Source organism: Tyto alba, unplaced genomic scaffold (assembly GCF_018691265.1).
Source record: "Tyto alba isolate M040663 unplaced genomic scaffold, T.alba_DEE_v4.0 Super-Scaffold_1, whole genome shotgun sequence".
NCBI classification, from domain to species: Eukaryota; Metazoa; Chordata; class Aves; order Strigiformes; family Tytonidae; genus Tyto; species Tyto alba.
The window spans coordinates 33,916,089-33,936,693 of NW_024881261.1; the positions used below are offsets into that span (position 1 = coordinate 33,916,089).

At 40.6% G+C, this 20,605-nt stretch overlaps 1 protein-coding gene across 6 annotated transcripts in view; it reads right to left on the reverse strand.

The window, feature by feature from the left end:
- Positions 1 to 20,605, reverse strand: part of RHOBTB1 (Rho related BTB domain containing 1) — a 55,577-nt gene that overhangs the window by 22,808 nt on the left and 12,164 nt on the right. For 2 of the 6 annotated variants that reach the window (XM_042790871.1, XM_042790849.1), the window contains exons 3-4: positions 2,367 to 2,568; positions 1,903 to 2,006 (exon numbers count right to left, since the gene is read on the reverse strand). The exons of 1 other annotated variant lie outside the window; for it this stretch is intronic. In XM_042790871.1, coding sequence (XP_042646805.1) covers positions 1,903 to 2,006; positions 2,367 to 2,558 — 296 coding nt within the window. In that variant the 5' untranslated portion in view covers positions 2,559 to 2,568. Of the gene's footprint in view, positions 1 to 1,902; positions 2,007 to 2,366; positions 2,569 to 7,907; positions 8,034 to 9,932; positions 10,047 to 13,781; positions 13,913 to 20,605 lie in introns of those variants that run through there. 3 more of the 6 variants (XM_033004288.2, XM_042790862.1, XM_033004291.2) reach the window with 3 other exon arrangements.

Sequence of the window (20,605 nt, forward strand, 5' to 3'; positions counted from 1 at the left end):
CAGTTTTAAATGAAACATTAATACTTTTCAAAGCAGCGAAGTACCTGATCAGTGCTTACAATTAGGAAAATTTACAACTGAAATTCTATTTATAAAATACTTTCTTTAGAGTTTCCAGTTACTTTCTGCATTAATAGACTTGCAAAAAACCCACTAACAGAACAGCAGGTTTCCAGAACAGCCTTTTTAAGTTAATCAGGGTATAGCAAACCTGATTCCTCACAGGTTCGGTTCTGCTAACATCACAAATGAATCACTGCGTTCATATACTTAATCCCAGGAGATCTCAAGTTATTCACATCCTCCTTGGCTTTTGCAGGATTAGGATCTAAGTATGTTGTTTCCCCCCTCTCCCGTCCTGTCGGTAAACGTGGGATCAGAGTGCAGAACATGCCTGATTTTGTTGTAATCTCTAGTAATCTTCTCAGTGACACAGTATCTGTTGCAGAATATCAGGAGGCCACATTAAAAGAGGAACAGTTAGTGGAAACGTTAAATTACTTCCGTGTTTATCAAAGTAGGCTCCATATGCTGCCAAAAGGTAAAACAATACCTATTCATATACACAAGTAGCACCAAATACTAAGGTCAATATTACCTTAAAATCAGTAACTTCTCTCACTCACAAAGCTCATTTACGAAAAGTGCAGGTTGTGTTGCCCAAATGTGTTGCTACTTTAGCTCCTGATGCAAAAATCCAGGTAATTCACGACTCTGGAAACACAACTAACACAGTGCTGGAGTTTTAGTGTGAAAATTGAACTGATGGATTCAACCAACAGAGCCCTCTACAGCGTTTCTCAGGGTTAGAGACTAGAAAAAGAGTCTAATTCTTCAAGTCACTTGTTTCATCAGGTAGTACAGAGAGAAGTAAAACAGTAGATTTTGGCAAAATGGAATCCAAAGCTGGGACAGACACTCTACAAAGGGTGTTCCCAGCTGGAAAAAAACATAAATATCTGTCTGTGAATGTTTGATCATCTGCAGTGACTGAAGCAGATATGAAAAGGATATGAAAAAGTTCAAGATGAAAAAACATGCGAGGACCAAGAACTCACTCAAATGTCAGTTGTGAAAATACCTGTCCAAAATCCATCTTCAGCTCAGTATTTGCCCAATACAGGTAATCTATTCTCGTTCTATGTGTATTCAAATGCCTATGACTGTTACTCAGCTGTTCTGCTGTTTGTACTGCCACAAGGCTGGATCTAAATACCATTAAACAAAACAGAAAGATTATCACTGGCTTCAGTCCTTGTTGAAACTATGCTGAAGTTATATTATACATGCTGGAAAAATCTAATTACATTTATTTTATTTATTATTTTTTAATTTAAGATTTCCAGAGTTAATCGATTCACTAGCAGATACCTGATACTTATAGAAGAACAACCTTTTCTTTCCTCAGCTTTAATTAAGAAAACACAGAAAAGCCTCATCTTTCATGAAATCTGGTCTGCTCTCAAGAGGTCAGCTGCCCATTCAACATCACAGGTTTTAATAAAATAAATATTTCATTGAGTATGAGTGATGTTTCCCCCTCTCCCTGTTAGCTGCCTTGTTAGGCAATTATATCACACACTGCTTATACAGGCAGGGAATGCAATTTTGTAAAACTACAATCTTATTTTGGGGAATGTTCTTTAAAATTTGAAATAGGACAACAGTTGTTGACACAGCTTAGCAGGCTGTTCAAGGAAATGTAGTGTAGTAAAACGACGCTGCTTTTAAAATATTTATATCTTCTTAATCCTTGCAGCAGATAATCCTCTTTGTGGTAGGCAGGAATATGAATACCCTTGATTGTTAAATCCTTGCTTTTCAAAATTAAGATTTGCAATTTTATTCTGCCTTAAAATTTTACTACAAGCATTACTTAAAATTTTGCTTGGCTCAATTTACCTTCCGTAAGCAAAGCGCCTGTCTTTGTGGTGGTCCCCAAACGTATCCCAAAGCCTGAGAGAAACACTCACTTCATCCACAACATCTCTTGAGCGTTCAAGGACCTAGAACAGAACACACATAACATTCTCTTTCCCTTCATCAAACAAGCACATTTCTAATTCACCGCATAAGAAGATCCAAAGCATAGCAGACCAAGAGTCTATCACACAGTTTTCAGCATATGCTGTATTTTATAAAACAGACAGAATATGCATCTTCCTAAAAATAGGTTTGATAAAAAAAAAAAAAAACAACTTCGGAATGAGAGACTTGGGGAGATGCGTATCAGAACATGGCTGCAGTAGAGACTGCGCATAAAATACTTGTGAGCTCATTGCTGCATCCTGACAAAGAAAGGCTCGCCAATAAATAGTACAACCTCACAGCATGTGCTCTATATTTTGTACACCTGCAGTCCTTACCTCTTGGCAGACACGGTACTGATCAATGGCCCAGACAGTTGGTACGTGAGTTGCCAGCAGCTGATACTGAGTCAAGGTTGTATTGCATGCTCTTGCACAAATTAGACGAGTCTTTCCCACTGCATTATCTCCAACCACCACACACTTAATAGTTTCAACGTTGGGTCTTTCGTAGTCCATGTCAGTGTCCATTTATCAAAAACTGTAACAAGACAGTTAAACTTGTTTTCTACTACTGTGCAAAACCAACAGTCTTTAGAATCAGAACCTTCTACTTGCACCTCTTGAGAGACGCCTGAAGAGGACAAACTCTTAAGGAAAAGCTTGTAGTAAACTGTACCAAAGTAAGCTAGCCATTCCTTTAAATACTGCACAGTTATGCAAATGCACAACTATTTTGACCACAGTGGGTTTATGATGTTCACATGCTATTTTCACTTTGGTTTCTGTAAACACAAGCCTGTTTGCAGAAGATAGATCTTGGTGAAACAAGGACAGCTAGCACAAACTTACCTCTTGCTAATACTTTTTATGCCAAGAAGGAAAAAAGACTGGACATCAGTGGGTTTAACCTGAAGGATACCGGTATAAACTATAAACCTGCCTTCTGTACTCTTGCCCATTCAGGATTTGATTTAGAGCTGCCTGAACACTATTTCTAACAGCAAGTCACACACATGGTTTTAGTTACATGCACACAATAAAACTGGCTTGTAAGATGACTCCAGAGACTCTGTTCTCTACAAACCACAACTCCCATTATATTCTGCATGTATCACACACTCTTAATCTTCCAAGGAGAAGTTTGTACAGATCATGGACTAAAATGAAACCAAACAGTCCAGCAGGAACTTGCAAATATAATTATCTATACCTACACGTTCTTTTTCACATGACAACAGAAAGTGAAGAGAAGGAGATTTTTGAAGATATTATCCTCATGGAAAGTTATTATTGAAAATATTTACTTAAATATTCTATAGCAACATACTGAACAAATGCCTGGACACAAATGTCAGCTAAAAAGAAATGGATATTCGAAAAACTAAAACCAACTCCTGCATGTTTACTACAGTCTGTCATTTTCATATAAAGGAATGTAGGATATTCATATAAAGGAATGTGGGATCATAGTTTGATATATCTGATTTTGGTTTTCTAATGTCTAGTAATCTGCTGAGCAATCTGGTCTCTGCCAGGGAATTGTAATCAAGGAGATAAAAAAGGAAAACCGCAAGACACAAATATGTTCAGGAAGGCTTGCCTAATAATTATTTCAGTGAGGAAACCTACAGCAATTTAATTGACAAAACACAGGTCATCATCTGGAATGATGGTGTCTTTTCCTGAGAAGAAAGCACTACAGATAAAGAAACCAAATCATTTGTTTTAATACCTTTTTTAATATCCACATCTCATTCACACATAGAGTATATATTAACTATCAGACTGCTTAAATTAATAGATACAAGCTGTTTTGGTGTCCATTTTTCATTGTCAGAGGCACTTTCTGATTTAAGAAAAAGCATGTTTAGTGATTACTAGCCAAACGCTAAATTTAATCTCATTCTTTCATTATTTAAAATTATGTAAACCAAGAAACAGAAGTCAGTGTCAGAACTAAAAGTTACTCATTTATTTAAGGTTTTGAGCATGGACTGTATGCTAATAGCTATAACCGCTAAGGTACAGTTATAATCTTTATTTATGTGTGGACAGGAGGAGCTAGGGACCACACAGACAGCAAGGTGCAAGGGTCAGTTTATGCCCCTACTGTATCACAGTGATACATTTTCACAGACATTGAATGCTTCTGGAAATGCTACAGCACAGACTAGCGTGTAAGAATACATTTCAGTACCCTAAACTGAAATGTGTGGGGGGGTAGACAGAAACTCTTCATTCTGGCACAAGTACGTGGTTGCACAACTATAGCTTTGCAATCTGCCAAATGTAGAGCAAATAACACAGCTTCAAACATACATGCAAAATATCTACTGCATATAAATCCTAATGGCCTTGTGATACCAACCTGCTATGTCAACAGAGGTTTTCACTGATAAGGGAACAAAGCTATTAAGACATTGCTGTTATCATATCATCTGAGTTGTAACCTGCATCCTGGAAGGTTACTAGTCTTGAGGTGAAGGACTACAGAGATCTCCAGTTACCTGTCTGGCATCCAACCACAGCTGCTTGTTGGATGCAAGCTCCCACAAGGCTGGTGCCTGGGATGGTCCATTGGCTCTGGACCATCTCCAGGAATCCAAATACAACAAGAGAAATAAGAGCTAACTCCTCTTTCCTCTTCCACATCCTTTCCAATAATACAGTCACAATATAAATAAAAGTACAAAAACAACATGGTTTCTTCCACATTACTGAGAACGAGACACGTTTGTACACCACAGCCTCAGAAGCACAGCCCTGAATGAGTAACAAAAACCCAAGAGGTTTCAGTATGTGATCTAAAAAAGTTTCGTTTCAAGCCTGAGAATAAACAGCAACCCCTGACATAATACGTGGTATTATATTACTTGATATTTTATTCATGCATGGACTAGACATCACAGATGGAATGTGGAAATGTTTACAAGGCTGGAAAACAAAATGAAGGAGCGTTGGCTAGCCCATGTGTCTGGTTGGTTTTAAACTACTAAGCAGAGAGATGCCAAACCAATTTTTCTTCCAACCCAATATTCCATTAAAATGCTGTTACACAGATTAGCTGAGGTTTTATATAACAAGCTGAGTTTAAAGTTATTCAGATGTTCTTAAATGATAGTTCTGCAAAAATGCATTTCAGTCAGTCACCAAATATGTGTTAAATACAGAGTCTGGAATCTTAAAAAAAAAATTCTAAGAGAATAACAAAGCAAGTTTAAAATAAATAGGCAAATCTAAATAAAAGTAAAAAGAGACATCAATGCAACTATTTGAGAATCCTAGAAAAGGAATACACAAAAATAAAATTTTAAAATTACTATTTTTTGAAATTTCCAGTATACTCACTAACTTAATTAAAGCAAAGTTATCACAGAACTCAGACACAGCATGACCAAATTCCCTATTGTAGATCAATGGTAGTCTAATGAAGATATTTTTAGTGTGACTCAACACTGCACAGAACAAATTCAAATAAACTGGGAATAAAAACAAAATTAGAGCTTTGTGGCTATGTTAAATAAAGTTCTTAAATCCACTCCAGCATATACAGAGTATCTATGTATTAAAAATGCAGATCATTTTAGTATTGTTCACTAGTTTTCAGATAGAGATTAAAACAGAAATAACTCCTGAAGAGACTGACAGACAGAAGCCTGGACAGATATTTAGACACCTCAAATAAAAACAGATGCTAACAACAAATTACAGCATAAACAATTAGCAAAACGTGTGGATTAAATGCTTACAAATGTAGCCAGAAGCCTTCTGGCTACTGGAATGATTAAAGCCAGGAATATGTACAAGATCTTAAAAATACAACCACAATTAGTTTTTTTTGAGGTAGCCTCTAGGTTAAGCCTGTGTTAAACCTATTATATACTCACACTGATTAAAAATGATAAACATGTATTTAGAAAACTTAAACAAATCTAGATTTGAGCTCTGAAAGCTGGGTAACATCTGCAAAGACCAACTGGAACTGAAACAAAACTGGTTAGGCAAGTGCAAACCAGTGTATATAAAGCTTAATTAAAAAAACAAAGCAAAACAAAACAGCATAAAATTCCAAGACCGGTGAAAAACTTACTAAAACCAACACACAACCTGCAATAGTTTAGTTTACCAACAAAATAAAATAGGGTAAAGTAAGAGGAAAGTTACTGGAAGTGTGACCAGTCTCAGAGAGGACACTGCCATAAAAGCCAGCCAGCCAGAAAGGCCATGACATGAGGAGCAGCGAGAAACCTACTAGGGGAGAGATCTGATCAAATATGGCTGTTCCCAAAAGAAAGCAGTGAAATATTCAGCTGCTTAATCCAGTTCTAAAGAAAGATGAGCAGATGGGTGGAAATGAAAAAATAAAAAAAAGATACCTGCAAGAATAATGCAGGATCTCAAAAATCTCTTAGGATGTTTCCATTTTCACATTGTCTGTGATTGTTTGCAGATGAATGGGAGACAGAGGCAGCCAAAAATCAAGAGATGTGAGTACACTCAAGATCTAAGATAAAGCCATTTAATTAACTCACTTGATTAGCAGAAAATAAATATTCCAAATAAAGCTGATTTATTTCCAAAGAAGTATAAGGTTACCGTTCCGAACCATGGCTTGCAGACGGTTACAGTCACTCATTTCTTTCTCTGTTGCTTCACATCAAATTGCTGTAGGGTGCTTGGGTTTTTTGCTTAGTTTTTTGTCATTGATGAATGTGGTGTTATTATTATCACTAAAAAACAGTTGTGGTTGCCATGGCATGCAGATCCTTCTGGCTAGTCAGCCTCAGTAATGAACCACTGCCTTTCTAGAGAAGTTTTCTAAAAGGTCTGTAGATGAAACTTATCACTTGATTATCTAGTCCACTGATACACAGATTAAACGCAATAGACACACACAATCTTTCTCTCTCTCTATGTATTATTGTTGGTGTATCCATATACAAAAGAGAACCAGATCCTAACCATGAACTTGTCTTAAGAAAGCTGTTTAATATATTTAAAGATATAATTGCCTTTTTTTTTGCTGGAAAGAAAGTGGATGAAGATCCAAACCCGACAGTGAGTTCTCTGTGCAGGATCAGGAACCCGCCCCTATGGATCTCACTGCCTATACAGCTAACCGCCCATTTTGAAATTTCCAGGTACTTTAAATCATCACTTAGTGCATACAAAACATAACCGAGATTTTTTTCAAAGAAAGGTAGCTAATTATCAACCCTTTTGCCTTCAGCAAAACACCACAAACAAATCACTAAGAGTCTCTACATTAATCAGTGATTATGAAGTGATCCTGCAGGCATTTACTTCTTAGCTCGGTACTTAAACACATCCGTAAGACTGAGATAGCACCTCTTAGCATGAAAACAAGCAAGCACCTTACTTAGCTCCTGTGGTAAGAGCAAGCACTTCAGCTGAAGGTTCAGAGTGAAAACATGTAAGAACCTTGACTGTTCAGTAAAGTTTTTCTTGAAGTTATTCCATGCAAAAAAAAAAAAAAAAAAATTTCAACCTGTCTCAAGTAATCTGACAATCTGACTAAATCAGGAAGTTCTACATACAAACAGGTTGCCAACCCCAATTACTACATCACAATTTTATTAAAGGACTCTAATGGAGACACCCCAAAATCTACCACCACTTAATATGAACGGTGTGAGTGGGTATTATTTGAATAGCTCAGGCCACCAGTAAGGTAGTAAGACCATCAACATTTATCCCTGAAAAACAGACCCTTTTGAAACTATCTGAAAGAACATTTGTAGGTACTCCATATTTCAATCTACTGAAGTTTTGTAGCGAGCAATTCAGAGAGCCATTATGCAATAACATGTCAAAAGGAGTATAAAAAAAATTTACAAGACTACACAATGCTCTTACCTCCATCCCCAAGTTGCAAAATTACTGCTTGCAACCATGGAAACTGGAAAAGGAGATGCAAGATGCCAAGTTCTTCAGGCACAGAAGTCACTACCTTACACTGCAGAATCCCAAGGCACCAGCACACTGGCAAGGACCAAAGAGCACATGAGACAGAACAAGCGTGTGAAATGTTCATTCTCAATATATAACCTGCCATGTGTTGTTTCAAAATCGTAATCTGTTAACAAATATATGTCAAGGGAAAAAGCAGAGGGACTTACTGTCATTTGTATAAAAGCATAGAATTCATAGACAGCTCTGATTTGGGGAAAGGTTAACGGCCAAATGGCTGTTTTGTGGTTTGGCTTAATTTAATCAATGAATTTAGGGCCCTATCAAGTATATATGTGAAATAAATCACATGGTATTGAGTAACAGATAAATTACACCAGCTGCCTAAAGACTGTCACAAAACATTTCTCACAAGGTATAAATTAATATTAGTATTTTATTAAATTGCAGGAGGGCTGATGGGGAGATTGCTTTACAAAGAAAAACTATTCCTTGTCAGCATCAAAGAACCAGCTGGTGACAAACGGTAATAAGACTCAAGGTGGGATCAGATCACTAGGTCATCAGAGGACAAAGATGGGCATGATGCATATCAGGCTGGATTCTTATCCAGGATGAAGAGGCACTGTCCTATTGCTACTATTTAAAGTTCTGGCGGTTTACGTGGAAAAACCAAAAAGGGAGAGGCTGACACAGGAGGAAGAAATTCAAGATTAGCTCTGGAATTTATCAACTACTTGCCCTACCTGGCCCATCAGCAGAAGATGACAACAGATATAGGCAATGATTGGGAATGGAGAAAAGCCCTTGTATTCTAAAGTTAACCCGATCTCAAATGTGAGACCCTTGGAACTACCATGGGTATAAAGAGAAGGGTAGCTCACTGAAGTGTTGCTTCACTGCATGAGATGATAAATGAGATAACCTTGGCTGTTTCCGTCCACAAAAGGAGAGTGCAGGTCAGCAGGAATGCCTTTATCGTCCACAAGTCCAGAACCTGGTTCTGCCCTTTTTCAGCTGTTCTGGGATAGCTGGTGTGTTTATGCTTAGGGCCAGTATCAACAAGGAAATAAATCCCACAGAATGCTGCTAAAATTTTATAAGAGCTGGACAAGGTAAGTATTTAGGTTGTCATCAAGACAGACTCCACCTAGCCTACATGAACCAGCTTCTTTCATGACAGCTTTTGGTCGACAAGCATCAGACTTAATCCTGGATGCTACCCCTTAATTTGTATTGCCTGCTGGAATAAAGAAGTTCTCAGAAGCCTCCATTCAGCTGCCATAATCCCTGCTCTACCCCTCAAGTTTAAAAGGGAGCAAAACATTGACCACGGTCACACACAGAAATGAAAGGAGCAGTCTCTAAGGAAGATGTAAAGTTGAAGGCAGAACAGACATCTCTATGTTTACCTAGAAAAATTCTCAGTCAAACCATCGCCACCTTTGTAGAAACTGTAGAGACATGGAATAATAATTCACGGCTTGAATATCAGAAGCCTGTCAGTCTGCTCTTTCTCGGCATGCTTGAGATTTGTTTCTAAGGGTTAGTTATTAGGATCCTTTGTCAAGCCTGACCTACCTCTGTGATGACACACCTTCTTTAGATCAGGAAGAATAAGCACTTCCTTAGATGACCAAAAAATCAGAAACACTAGCAAAACACAAATTATTCCTACATTACTGTATAAAGTAGATTATCCTGAAGCTCAATAGCTAAGCATGAAAACATCCAAATCTAGGTACAATAACTGATTCTCTTGAGCCTCTTGAAAATGTGCAGTCCAGAAGGATCTGTCCTTGTGTCATATTCATTCACAGTCTATCAGACCAAATAGAGATCCAAATGCAAAACTCAGCATTAAACTTGAACTCTGACAATTTTCTGACAAGTTCTGGCAGACCTGAAGGGCAGAAATCAACAAGCTGATTACACTGAGCAGCTTACATATTATTTTGACCTGTGACATACCTTGCAATATCCTCTGTGATGAGATCCTCTCTCTAGACATTAATCCATACAGCAGGTAAAAGACACTTAACCGTGTCAGAACCTTGTGTGTGAGAATCTGGGATGCATGTTTTCTGTATGGTGGGAGTGCCTGCAACACTGCCACCCCTGCCTTCACCAATTCTTCAGAGTTTACCTCAAGAACAGACCACAACACAGGGCGGTCCCTTGTGCCTCCTTTTGTTTCTTCTTTCTTTCTGTGCAGAGAGATGTGAGGAAGGGTGACCACACTGGACCCACCCCTGGAAAGAGGGAAATAATCCACAGCTGGTACATGACCGATTTGAGGCTTCCACTTTGGCTTTGCAGATGCCTTTTGTTAGGATTCCGGAAACACCTGCTTACAACTGACCGCTCCTTCCATTTACCAGAGCTGACCACAGCAGACACGGACTAGGCAGTGACCAAGATCTGGCATTGCTGTGGGTCATAATCTGTCATATCATCACAAACTGAAATTAACTGTGGCTGACATTAATAAAAGCGGCTGAGAACCAAGTAACTGATGAATAGACAATACCCATTGATGGTGATAACCATCACCAAACAGCTGGTACTTTATAAAGCAGCCACCCATAAAATACCATTGCGCACTGAGTCCTTAGTCACTCTGGAACAAAGGATTACAATGCAGGAGTAGATTAAGGGTGAACCTCTGCTACCAATTTAGTTCAGATCAAGAATACATTTTTGAAGCAAATATCCCAGTCATCACCACTTACCATCTTTTGGTTCACAGCAGGAACAGCCACAGAGTACACAAACAGAATTCCTTTCAGATGAATCTGAAGTGAAAGATGTGCTACTCACCACTAACAAGCCAGCTTTCAGTCCATAGGACCAGATTAAAGGTAATCTGAAGTAACACCCTTTGCCACTGCAAACTGCATCACACAACCCACTAAGGTAGAGAGAGGATCAGATGCTCTGGCTCCTGGGTTGTTATTTGGATCAACATAACTGGGGCAAAGCTGCAGCTGAATCCTTAGTGACTGCGATGCTCAAGAGTATCTGGGATAACATATAAAACTCAAGATTAAAGGGAGAAGGATCATTGGAAAAGCCTGATTCAACACTACTGGATTTCATGGTAATAAACTCCATGAAATCCCTGATTTACGTAATTAAGAGCATCAGAAGCTTTTATAGCACTAAACTACTGATACTATAGCATAAGTTATTACTGATTTTACCCATTTATAGAGACAGGTGTTGACACTGTATGATCTGTTTGGTAAGGACATTGTTCTGAGCAGTGTTCCAAACAGTACAGAAGGAAAAAAAAAAAAAACTGATAACCACTAAACAAGGCATTGTCCCAACTTCTGCACATTTCTGTGGAGAAAATATTATGAAGTTTTGCTAGAGCTACAAACAAAGAAAAGTATTCCAGAGACACTGGTGACCTTCTAAGCACAGAGAGCTGTTGAATTCCCTTTGTATGCTTGTTCTCCTTCCAAAAGACAGAATCAGGCTCTTGTTTCTTGAACTTTATGTGACATTTCTCATGCATTCTCCTCGTTGTTAATCAGTGATGTTAGAAAGATAGTATATGTGATTTTATTAATTCCCCCATGCGATTGCTACAAGGAAACTACACAAGGAGAGTGAGACCTCATCATGACAGCAGGTAAAAACCCCCAAAGACCTAAACACTGACTAGGATGACAGACTTCACATAAATGCTACTTTCAGATCTTGTGTCAAGGTCTACATTTATATCTCAAATGCAAATCCAGTGACATTAACTGAATTGTGCAGGTGGTGAGTAGATGTGGAGTTTACTTGTAATGTCTAGTGCCACACAGACATTTGTGAAGAAAAAAAATAATTAAAAAAGAAGAGATATTGCCATCTTGCATCTTTCACGTCAGACAGAAAGGAGAGGACAAAAGAAAAATAGAACAGTGTTGGACGGGAACCGAAGGGAATCCACATTTTTATTTCATGAACGTACCCCTAGTAACAAAGGCGCCAGCTATGACCATGTGCTGCAAGCTGCACCAGTTCTAGCTCACACACCGTGCCACCATTCACTTCTTCAGCACAAAGTTTTGAGCTCTTTTATGGAAACCCAAGCAACGACCCAAGGGTACATTCACACCAGTCTGACTACTCTTGCCATGAGCTGCCCTGCAAGGCTGCTGTATGCAGCAAGGACTGCTCAGGCTTTTCTCTCCCTACCTCCCAAGCACGTACTTTGTTCTATATTTGCATACTCTTCTGGCAGATTAGAAGGGAGCAAGGAAGGAGCATGTCAAACACCTGTTGCTCCTTTGCTTCTCCTACTTCGAGGCTTCTCTCTCCTTTCAGCTCCTTTAGCACAGGGCAACATCTGGATGCAGGACTTAAGCATTTTTCCAGTGCATAAAATATATTAGCAAAGAATCAAACATCGGGATTTACTGGTCAAGTGATCAGCTCTTCTTTTCAGCCTAATGCTCTATAGTATTTGTGAAGCTTGGAGTTTTAAAAGGGCAGAGCTAAAATTAATGTTTATTTCCTCTTGGATAAAAATAGTTCTATGCATCTCAGCCTGCCCCAGGTCTTATGCTGCTTAAGTATTATGTCACTTACATAAAAAACCCTAGTACAAATATTGAACTCACCACGTTGTCCGTTTGTTTGTTTGTTTTTCTGTTAATAGTGTATAGATACATTGTATACCTGAGACACAGAATTAGGCATACAAATCCAATGCACATAAAGAAGAAAAGCATAACCTAATGCGAGAAGATGTCAGGAAAATACTGAAAAGAAATTAAGCTGTTGTTTCCATGTACTGTGACTCTCAATCCTGAAATACAGCCCCTACAGAGATGTGTGCCATTCAATTGCTACTTACACTGAGCAGTCAGATGGCAACTCTTTAATGTAGCCGTAACAATGGTGGGTTTCTCCCCACATGCTTTGTTTTTGCCTAGAAAGACTCGACAGTTTAGGAACTCCCTTCGAGCACACTGAACAAACTACTTTCCACCTCAACTTCTATTGCAGCTCAAGCTGAACATTTGGCTTTTGAGTCAGCTGTGTGTCCTGAAATAGTACACAAACTGAGGATGAACAAAGTCATTGAGAATATTCTGGCATCACTTCCTTGCTCTCGCTGTGACCATATGCAGAGCTTCAAGGGCTTTCTTTTATTATTATCATTTTAAAAACAAGTATATTGCTGCCTTCACCAATAAAAAGCAACTCGGATCTCACTGACTAGGCTACCTCAGTCAGTCCAGTGATTTCTTTTTGCTCTAGATGTTGGATGCCACAATACCCCCTAAAGGTCGGCTTAACAAACTCAAGTCTACTCCTGTTTGTCTCTACAGCCCCTTTCTATGGCCCCCAAACAGGTCCCGACAGACACCTGATAATCTGTGTGCTGCAAGACACCCCCCCCCCCCCAACAGCCTCCTGCTGTTGTCACAGTAACCCACAACAGACTCCACAGGCACAGCAGGGGGAAAGAAGGCGGGAAAAAAAAAAAAAAAAAAAAAAAAAAAAAAAAGAAAAAGAGGGAGAAAGAGAAAACCTAACAGGCAGGAGGTTTCAGCTTCCCGTACTCATCGTACCCCTCTATTTTATCCTCGCACCTTGTGGCCTCGATGGAGGAGGAAGCCAGACGGCTCTGGTGCATCAAGGGCTGAGCCCCCTCTGTCCCCGGGGGCGGGGAGAGCGCCGCCTCCTCCTTGCCCCGCACCGAGCGCACCTGCGGGGAGACGCCGGCTGCCAGCCCGACCCGGCCCCGCACACGCGGCCGCGGAGGCTGCGCCGGCAGGTCGCGACACGATCGCGCCCGGGCGACGCGGGACCTACCCGGGAGGGCGGGATGCCCGGTAGCCGGGGTGCACGCAGCGGGGCTGGCGGAACGGGAGGGGAAGAGCGGGGGGGGTTGGAGGGGCGGCGGGGGCGGGGGGTTGGCACCCCCTTCCCGCTGCTCCTCGGGGCGGCGGGGCAGCGGCAGGAGCCCGCCCGCCCGCCCCCGGCGCTGTCTGTCTGTCTGTCTGTCTGTCTGTCTGTTTGTCTGCCCAGCCCGCCGCGCTAACAGGGCCGGCGGGAGCCGCCCGCATCGTGACGTCGGCAGCCCCGCGTTCTATTTTTAGCCCGCCGATTGCCTTTCATTCATGAAACCGCGCGGCCGCGCGTAAAGGGGCGGGGCTGGGGCCGCGCCCGCCGCCGCCGCCCGCCACGGAAAGCGCGTAACCGCCGGCGGGGCGGCGGCTTCCCGCCACGGCCTCGCACGGGAAAACGGCGGGCGCGAAACTAGTCAGGCATGAAAGAATACCTCCCCCACGCACCTGCACATACACGCTCTATAACACCGCAAAAATCCCGCGGGCCTCCCTGGATAATCCCCTCCGTCGGGTGTGCAATCTCTTAATGCTGGGGGTGCTGTTATGGTTTGAAATTACTTTGCTCCGTTTTCACTAATATTTGAACCCTTCATGTGAAACAGACACAATTAAACCACAGCCCCCCCTTCTCTTTCAGCTGACAATCTAGACTTGGATTTTTCTAACCAGTGAAAATGGGTCAAGTCCCTGTCTGTAACTGGGAAAAGCACTCGCAAATCAGACCAGCCTCCCTGCTAAAACACTGCTCTCCAGCTCCTCTATTTACCACTTAACATGGACAAAAATGTAACTTAACCAGTAAGGAACATGGGCACAACTGCTGCAGCTAACGGACCTCTCCTGACATAGTTGTGACTGTTGGAAAAAAAAAGATTCTCTCACAGCACTGTGGACTGCCACATTACACAGTCTTGTAGCAACAATACAGTACTTTTTTGGAAAACAAAGTTGTTTTAAAAACATCACTTCCAATAACAGTTAACAGCATCTGACTGCATTTCGTTATAGTCAGTTACTTAGATTTTTCAAAGACCCAGAAGCCAAACGTACATTAACCAGGTCAGACAGCAACAATTTTCAACTGAGTACATCTATGTCAGGAAAAATTGCAGTTTGCAACTTCATATCACAGGAGGCTATTAGGTGTAGAAGAACAACATGCACCATTGCAAATACTGTTACTTCCCTTGAGTTGCACAGTTTGGATGTACAAGACAAATGCATCAGAAACTAAACCAACTCTCAGACATCTGCTTGAAATCAAATATCAAATGGATAATGCAAGCAACAAAAAGATAAAAAAGGTCAACATATTTAAAATTTATAGTATAAATACCTTATATTTTTTAAGTTTTAAGCTTTACACGAACTATTTTTTCCTCCACAAATGAGGGCTAAAAATTTTCATTCTATGCAGGAACAACAATCCCTGTGTATTCACTTGTTTCTAGGTCACAAAATTTTTAGGAAAACAATAAGGCCAAGGTTCATCCCACTTAATTCAGGGGGCTGAGCAGAGCAGGGTGATAAAAATGGTATTCCTTTTACTGTAATGTTTCAGTACAGCAAGTCTTTATTCCTTATTGGTACCTTTGTTTTACAGTCTACACGATCACTTTCCAAAGACAAATCATAGAGCTGGAACCCCATGTCTCTTTTAAACACACCTAGACCATTACTGCTGTGGAGTGAATGTTATCATCAGAATGGGTAAGTTAGCATCATGGGGGAGAAAACTGATACAAAGCAACAAGACTTGCTCTGATACAGACTCAAGAAGTATTGGACTGCAATAAAAAAAACAAAGAAACAAACAAACAAACAAAAAACTCACACAAAAAACCCCAAAACCAACCAATCAACCAACCAAACTTTAGATCTGCTTGCAAGCTTGTTACAGAGCTTTTCTACAGGAATAAAGGAAGAAGGCAGGAAAAAGGGGCTAAGTGTTATTTTTAGTGCACAACAGTAAATTTAGCTGAATACAGTAATGACAAAGATTAGCCAGGAGGTTAAAATGGGAAAAAAAAAAAAAAAAAAACAAAAAAAAACAACAACCTAACAGGGCTTTGCTTTTGATGGGAATAAAGAAAAGGTCTCAAGTTTCTCTATTTTCTTCTGTTTCATCAAAGGGTACCCAGAGCCTGAAGGCTTCTGCAGCTGTGGATACAGATACATGCCACTATGTAGTTTCCATTTTAATGTCCATCTACAGCAACTTTTACCATTCAGTGCTTTCCCAGCACAAACGTGTAACTTCTCACATAATTCAAATTGCAGCTTTTCCAGCAAAATATAAAATAAAACCCCAGGACAGCTAGAAGTTCTCTGTTCTCTGACACATAATCCTATTGAACCATATTTACATTTTTCCCAAACTTTTAAACAACAGTTAAGTTTTGACTATAAATTTGAGTGACACACCTTGAGAAGTGGCTGGAATGCATCTCTAATAGGGTGTAGAGCAACCAACAGTTTCTAGGCTTTGATACAAGAAAGCACAACAGTAAACCACAAGTACTCCCACTGACTTTGCATAAGCATTAAAAATATATAAGTGGTAAAGCTTTACTCAACTAGATGTTTAAGTATTGCAGGTAGCCAGCTTGGATTTTTCTATTTATTTGTTTGTTTTCAGGGGAGAATAACAGCTAGAGAGAAAGGGAGAAGGAAATAAGTTCCATCTTTGCAAGCAATCCTAAAGGACATGGCATTGGACCATGGCTAACATTTAACTACACAGTCTGTTTTTGCCAAGTCTCTACAGCCTTCCAAAACATGATTATGGGCTGCCAAGTGTACCCCAACATTGCACCTCCATTATATGCTTTTAACATATCACACAACTTGGAGAATAACTGGATAAAAGGGAATAAAATAATAAATAAAAAATGCATTCACACCCATGGAGAATTCTATTTCCTTAGAATTATTTTATTTTTGCTAAATTGCAAAACACATTTGGAAGTGCAAATGTAAAGGTAATTCCCATATGCTCCAACATCTTATTTGTTACTCTGGAGCTAAATTAACCTTTTGTTTTTGAGAATATATTTCTCAGATGATTAAAAAACATCAGGAGAGAACATCAGTTGTGCATAAACTGTAACTGAATTTACAAATAACCTTTCTACTCCTGGATCTGGAGAGTTAGATTAGCTTCACAGACTGCTCCAACGTGCAGTGTTAGAAGTCCTTAGAGAGCTTTCTACCCATTCAGAAATGCTGAAGCTCAGTGCCCTCAGGCCCTTCCATCCCCTGTCCTCCTGAGACACAAGAGAAAGGCTCAGGAGCAGACAGGCTGAAGAAACTCCTGGTCCAGGATAACAGGAGGGGCAGGAAGTGTGGACTACAAGCATTTACTTCAGTTTCTTTGTCAGAACTCTTCTGGAAGAGGAGGATATGGACTAGCCCATGCTTCTAACCACCCCATCATAATCTAAGTTTGCTGTATCTGCAGAAGAATGGTAGTCTAAGCATGGTAAGTCTGGGGTTTAGTGTTTGTATTACTGTTTAGCAGCCTTCTGAGAAAGTCTACATCCCAGGTCCATCCAGACTCAAGGCCATGTGGAAGCAAGGGGTTCTTCCTTGTACTAGAGGTCTAGGTAGGGTCTATCACAGATGCCTGCTTTAAAAAAAAAATAAATTAAATCTAGTGATGTGGCCCCTTGCTCCCTCTGAGGATGCACTCAAGCTTTTAATTTGGGACAACTGAGATTATTTCCCCTCTGTTTTAGGTAGTAACATCCAAACCTGAACGCAGTTTCCTAAGACAAGTTCCACACAGTGACAACAGTCAGCATGCAGGACTGGGCTTGAGCGTGCACAGAGAGGGCAGATCTGACATGCAGAAGCAGCCTGGGACAGTCCAAAAATTAAACTCAATAGTACAGAACAAACTCAAGTTCTCTCTCCCTCATCCCTGAATTCAGGGGCCCTTCATATTAGAAGACTTTAAGAGCATGTTAAGATGAAAAGACTGTTAGTGGAAATAAGTTTAAATGCACAAGGAATTAAGTAAAACTAAGTAAGTGAAATTATCCTGTAGGGGTTCCATGTTTGCCTGTGGTGATTTCAGAGACAGAAGGTGCTCTCTACAGTCCATGAAACATGCTTTCAACAATACAAAAGAACATGAATGAATGATGTACAACCAAAATAAGGAGACATGTGCTACTTCAGTTATGGACTTCATCATTCACCCATTGTATGTGATATATGTAGTCTTGGCCAACTGGCAGCATGTGAATTAAAATATCAGAATTACCCAGCTCTTGTAATTGAAATCTACTTTTTTCCCACAATTAGACTTAGAGGCTTCAGTTATGTGAGTAGATCAAAATAATTTTGGTAATCAATTAGGATATATTTAATTAGATTTTATCTATAAAAAATTCATAAAGAGAATAAATGCCTTGAAAAAAAAACATGTAAATGTATATTCCACACACATTGAAATAAAATTCAAGTCATTTCCTGTCAGTAAAATTTTTGTATTAATGGGTTTCAATTCAGAATGGTAATGTACACGTGCCAAATGCATATGCATTCACAATTATCTTTCTTGTCAAAACTATTATATATTATACACAGTCCTTTATTCTCTTTGGTGTAATAAGGACAGAATTCAGCGTTTGACGTAAGGTGCTTCTATTTAGTGATGTCAACATCTATTATCAGCCGGCTGTGCAAATGGATTAGGTCAGCTGCATCCCTTTTCATACTATCACACACAATTGTCTTAGTTCTCAGAGATGGAGACATGTAATGTATAAACTGATATCTTCACTGTGTGCATCAGACACTAACGTGGACTACTATGCATTTATTTGTTAGGGTTTTTTTCAGATATTTACTGAATGCTAACTATAGTGCAAGACTACCATTACTTAAGAAGCCTACAGTACTGCCCTGGGTTTGAGTGATGGGGTTTTTTTGGTGGCAGGGGAGGGGGCTATCGAGGAAGCCCCCTGTGAGAAGCTTCTCAAAGCTCCCTCAGCGCTCCAAGTCAGCTCCACTTCTGTTTGGAAACTGAGCCAATCGGCTGCGCCTCTGCGATCACGTATTTAAGAAGGGACGTGGTGACGGGCAGTCGGACTTGTGAGGAGGAGTTGCTGCAGCTGCGTGAACACCAAGGTCAGTGGAGGAACGGAAGAAGAAAGGAGGGGGGAGGTGTGCCGGAGCAGAGACCCCCCTGTATCCTGTGGGGAGACGGCAGGGCGGCCCCCCCCCTGCCACCCATGAACATCTACAGTGGAGCAGACATTGATTTATGGGCTGTGTATTCCACCTGGATGATCAAGGTGCTGTGCCCAAAGGTGGCCAGAGTCTCGTGGGAAAAGGCAGCCCCGCTGCTGTAATTCAGCACCAGGAGGATTGCAGCACGTGGGGAAGTCCCACGCTGGAGCAGCTCGGGAAGGGCTGCAGCCGTGGGAGGGAATCCAGTCAGAGAAAGTTAGTGACCCACGATGGAGCAGTGTAGGGAACGCTGCGGCCTGTGGGAGGAATTCACATTGGAGAAAGTTTATAGAGGACTGTCTCCTGTGAGAGGGGGACCACACTGGAGCAGGGGGAACAAGTTCCAGAATCTCCCCCCACTGAAGATGGAGAAAGTGGCAGCACTGACTGAACCCCCCATTCCCTGACCCTGCGCCACTGGAGGAGGAGGTAGAGATATCGAGAGCAGAACTGAGCCCAGGAAGAAGGGAGGGGTGGGGGGAAGGTGTTCTCAAGATGTGGCAATGCTTCTCACTGTCCTACTCTGGTATGTGTTGTTAGTGTCTGTAATAAATGTATGTTCTTTTTTTTTCTTCCCTTAACGAGTCTGCCTTTTGCTCATGATCATAAAAGGGGGATTTTCCCCCATCCCAGTCCTATCTTGGACCCCAAGCCTGGCTCTCTGTCCCTTCTTATTACTGGAAGAGAAGGGGGAGGTAGTGGCTGCGTGGTGGTTGGCTGCCGACCAGGCTCAAACCACGACAAGTACACCATATGTTATTAGAGCATTCTATGAATGGTATATAGCACCAGTTGTTTGCCTCATGAATTGTATTTCCACATTATTTTTCACTAGTAGAAGGATATAAAACACTTAATGTATGTATACATTTTAAACAGGCAGCTAAACAAGAAAATTACTATCAAGAGAATGAAAATGCCAATACTTATAATTTGGAATAAAAATTAGATACCTACTGCTTTTTTTTTTTTTTTTTCAGAGGGTTATACATCAAGGCTGCCTTAGTTTTTAGTCTAGTCATGTAGGACAGTGGCTTTTGCCTTTCCCCCACTTCCATATTTAACCTATTAATTATACGATCCTGATCTCCCCACCTCACCCCACAACAGAATCATAACTTAGGTGGGAAGGGGCCTCCAGAGGTCATCTAGTCCAACCTCCTCCTCAATGCACAGCTAACTTCAAAACTTGATCAGGTCAAGGATGGTAAGTCCACAGTCTCCAACCTGCCTGTTCCATTGCTCAGTCACTCACTATGAAGATGTTTTTCTTCATATCCAGTGAGAATTTATCTTGAAGCTACTTGTGACTGCTGACTCTTGTCCTTTTGTTGTGCAACTATGAGAAGATTCTATTTTCCCCTATAACCCTTTGTTAGGTACCTGAAAAAGTAATTAAATGCCCTTTTAGCCGTCTCTTCCCCAGGCCAGATAAACAGCTCCCTTGGTCTCTCTGTGCACATCTTGTGCTTCACACCCCTGACCATATTAATGTCCCTTCGTCACACTCTCTTCAGTAAGTCAATCTCTCTTCAGTATTATGAAGCC